Source organism: Musa acuminata, chromosome BXJ3-5 (assembly GCF_036884655.1).
Source record: "Musa acuminata AAA Group cultivar baxijiao chromosome BXJ3-5, Cavendish_Baxijiao_AAA, whole genome shotgun sequence".
Classification (NCBI taxonomy): Eukaryota; Viridiplantae; Streptophyta; class Magnoliopsida; order Zingiberales; family Musaceae; genus Musa; species Musa acuminata.
In genome coordinates this window covers 10,550,498-10,554,355 of record NC_088353.1, presented here as the reverse complement: position 1 = coordinate 10,554,355, position 3,858 = coordinate 10,550,498, and the positions used below count along the sequence as shown (strand labels likewise).

Below are 3,858 nucleotides of genomic sequence, written 5' to 3'. Positions count from 1 at the left end.
TTTCAAGGTTAGCTTAATTTATCTTTCTTTGGCTGGAGATCTATGTAGGCCAACAAGAGTGCAAGTTTATGTAAAATGTGATGATCGGCACATTCTCCTCCAGTTAGTCAACTTGATATCTTGTTATTTCATTGTTTACTTTTAGCTTTCATGACATCAACAATAATGCCCCGAAAGAAATTTCTAATGATAAAGAAAACTTAATCTGTGACATGGTTAGGCAAATAATTAGACTTGAGAAGGTCTTGATAGCAGTTTGAATTTACTTGTATGACTGTTCTTGGTTGTCTATCTTATTCATGAAGCAAGACATGCATTTCATACTAATACTTGCTATTACCTATATCAGAAAGTCTGAGAAGAGAAACTTATGTGCTGAAGAAATGAGAAAACGGAAGAGATTATCCAATTTGTATGAAAACGATGCCACAACATTGTCAGAGAAAGGAAGAAATAAATGGAAATATTTAATAGGAATTCCCTTCTAGATGCTGTTGCTTTGTGATCTCGACTCGTTGGATAAGAATTGTACCGTCTCTTCCTACTTGTATCATAGAAACTCGAAGAACAAATTCTTCGAATGTTAATTGTTCCTCAAAACATAATTCTATAATAGGATCCACATGAAGACCACTGACCAAATTGTGACCGCGAAGGCAGCAACCAAGTAAGTCCATAGGAAGATCACAGAGCACTCTTCTTGACATGCATCAAACAATTGTGCCATTGTACCTGCAATCAATTTCTTTTCACCCTCATCATAAGGTAGCATGGAGTAGCCATCAACAATAGAAGGCTGAATGAACGATGAATGAAACATGTAATGTTACCGAAACAAAAGAGGAAGAAAATTTTCGTACCGATACTCATGGCAGGGGGGACTGTATATTGTATAAGTAGGATAAAGCAATACAGCGGAGATTGTGGCAGGAAACCTAGACGACCTGCAGCCATGACCACAACAATGCCAGAGAGAGGAAGGATGACGTACCGCACACAGATGATGGCTACGATTACCAGAGGCTTTACTGTGGACTTGCGCAGTCCTGCTTGACATTTAAGACAATATCGCAAATCTTAATCTAGAATTCGACTTCCATATCGAAAAAATTGCAAATTGGAAACCTTCTGTTAGATTGCCACCGAGAATGATGATCGTGCAGGGTATGGTGCCATCCCTGCTTCCAAGTATCAGAAGTTTTGTATCACAACTATGAATGAAATCTTTGCCTCGAGCGATTGAATTTAGTCAGGAAAGAAGAAGATATTATTGCTTACCCTAGTAATGTCATGGAATCGTGAACAACTTTGAGTGGGGCTGTTTCTCCAACTATGAATGCCTTTAACCATGGTATAGCACCCACAGCGAAGCCAATTATCTGAGATAGAATCAAGATTCTAGTGAGTCAGATTTTTTGCCTCAACAATTTTTACCTTCTTATTTCATGTCCAAGAGCAGATGCAATTACTACTTTTTAAGGTAGACAAAGATACCGCAGAAATTGTTGGTGGAGATAACAATTCCTCCGACATTTTGTGAAAGGTCCCCTTCAATTTCTCCCAAATGTGCATAATTATGTCGCTGAGATTTCTGCCCAACAATTGTCCCTCAGTCTCCTTCATAACATAAATATGCATGTTAATTCAGCAATTTTTTTGGATTTTTAGGATACCTGCCAATGATACTACTGTTTTTTTCTTCTTCTTCTTCTTCTTCATCGGCTTTTGTCGTTATGCAAAATTATTATAAGTGTAATTCTAGTCCTGCAAGCATCGACTGTGTCGCAATCTATGTGTGGCACTTACACTTCGATGTTCTGCAGTTCTGTCACTTGTATCAGATGGTGGCAGAAGCAAGGCCCGTCGATCATCGTAATCTTGTTCCTCTTGCGCATCAAACATTCTAGTTTTCCTGTTCGTCTCTGGATTCTTGTTCATCCTTGTTAGCACATCATGTCCGTGGTTTCCAGAAGAATGACTTACAGATTTTCTAATTAGACTGTAGGTGTGTGTCCATATGAACAAATTTCCAACCTGCTTGAACAAGCGAAAAATGTATCATGTAGATGAAGATCACTCGCAAGAACAAATAGGAATCCCCTGAATCTTGCATCTATACTTTGCAGAGTAGAATTAGTTTCACAAGTGGATATCTCTGTTGCAGTATCAAATCTAATAACAGCTTTTACTTTACCACCATCGAAAAAGATGCGTAGGAGATTCCTTGGACACGGCAAATCTTGGATAACCCAAATGGATTGCCATCCTCATCACAGATTGCTGGGACAATAATCAAGGGCAGAGCACCTAAATTACCTGTTTTATGCATGCAGGATGAATTAGCCACCATCAATAATATGTTGCACACAAGGAGATGTTCATGGCTACCTGCTGAGCAACTTGCAATGACGAGGGCTTGAAGGTTATGCTCCAGCTTCAACATCTTCACTGCAGCCCACCCAAGGATTCCACCAATCAAGAATGTGATCCCAATGTTTACAGGCATAAACCACCTGACACAGCCAGAAAAAATAAAAATATATTACTTGGAATCATGTATCGGCTTGGAAGCAACAGAAACCAGGCTTACCAAGAAATGATGTCCTTTGCTGTCACAGTCTTTGCTAAGCTTGCAAACACCAGGGCTGGGATGAAGACAACAAACACGATCTGCATACTAATTAGGTGAGTTATTGAGGTCTGAAGCAAAGAAAAGTGTTGTGAGCTGATGCAAATTGTGGTTGCTTAACCTTGTTGACGTCTCTGCGTGCATTGGAGGAAAGGATGTTGACATAACCAGATGCAAGAAAAGCTCCGATGAGGCTTACAAGCAGCACTTGCAGCACCGGTCTGGAAGCCACCATGAGCAGAGACCAGAATTCCATCTTCTCTCACTCTCTGAGGCGCTTTAAGCAACTGTTCTTGGATGCTGCTGCTTGATCAAGCTGCTCTGCTGTTGACCAAGATAGTGTTATCAAGACAGTGGCAGCTAACGTGAAAGAAATGCATCGATTTGTTCCATATCATCTGTAGGTTTGCTGTTAGTTCACAGTTCATGAAGCTCAAGTGACTCTTCTCCGATCTAGAACATCTTTATATTGAAGCAGAAAGTTCTGATGAGCCTAAATTTAAGATTGCATGCAAGAAGCATCGATCTGTATCATGTTGATAGCAGCTTGTCAAGCCTATGTGCACGGCATCAGAGTTCTCTACTGAGCTATATCAAAACACAGAGAGAGAGAGAGAGAGAGAGAGAGAGACCTAGGAGTTACACTGTCATGGTGAAGTTGGAGGAAGGATGAGGAATAAAAGAGCATCAGGCAGCAAGGATAAGGAATCAATACCGCTTGAAGAGAAGAGTGATGGCTTTGTTGGCACATCAGCTGCTTGCCTCCATTTTAATGGCAGAGAGAGGGAGACTAGGATAACTTCTTCTCCAACATGAGATCCAAAAGAGAACTGATTTCATTAACAATAGCAGAAGGATTAAGATTAATGTGATCAAAGACGAGAGTGACATCCACTTGAGTAGGACTTCATTCAATGTCCGAGCTTGTTCGTGCAATCATACATCAAAAAATGTTGTCTCTACTCGATGACAATGTTCCGTTTGAGGAACTCCTACTGGCACAATAATGATTTGACCTATTTATATGAATGGAGTTGAAGAGATGCATAGGACAAGCTACGGATAAAAATAAAAGCTGAGGAGAAGGGCAGACGAAGAAGGAAGCAGAGGCCGAGAGTTCAAAAGTTGTGGGCCCAAAGGAATCCATGTAGACGAAAACAACATCACTACCACCATGTGATATATCCTTCCAACGAAGCTATTACGGTTCCATTTGATCCGATCAATAG

The 3,858-nt window shown here is 40.3% G+C and overlaps 1 protein-coding gene across 8 annotated transcripts; it reads right to left on the bottom strand.

Annotated features, from left to right (window-relative positions):
* Positions 1 to 384: 384 nt before the first annotated feature.
* On the bottom strand, positions 385 to 3,492 carry LOC135583767 (protein PIN-LIKES 7-like). 8 transcript variants are annotated; one of them, XM_065150739.1, is made up of 11 exons: positions 3,345 to 3,492; positions 2,751 to 2,953; positions 2,591 to 2,670; positions 2,389 to 2,513; positions 2,195 to 2,316; positions 1,807 to 2,034; positions 1,495 to 1,617; positions 1,279 to 1,379; positions 1,126 to 1,178; positions 861 to 1,046; positions 385 to 732 (listed from the first exon to the last, which is right to left on the bottom strand). In XM_065150739.1, the coding sequence occupies exons 2-11, from the start codon at positions 2,883 to 2,885 to the stop codon at positions 608 to 610; spliced, it is 1,278 nt and encodes a 425-aa protein (XP_065006811.1). In that variant the 5' UTR covers positions 2,886 to 2,953; positions 3,345 to 3,492; the 3' UTR covers positions 385 to 607. The 8 variants fall into 8 exon arrangements, with proteins under 8 accessions (XP_065006811.1, XP_065006813.1, XP_065006808.1 ...); XM_065150741.1 differs by having other exon boundaries at positions 2,751 to 2,950; positions 3,345 to 3,446; XM_065150736.1 differs by having other exon boundaries at positions 2,751 to 3,155; positions 3,262 to 3,399.
* Positions 3,493 to 3,858: the final 366 nt, after the last annotated feature.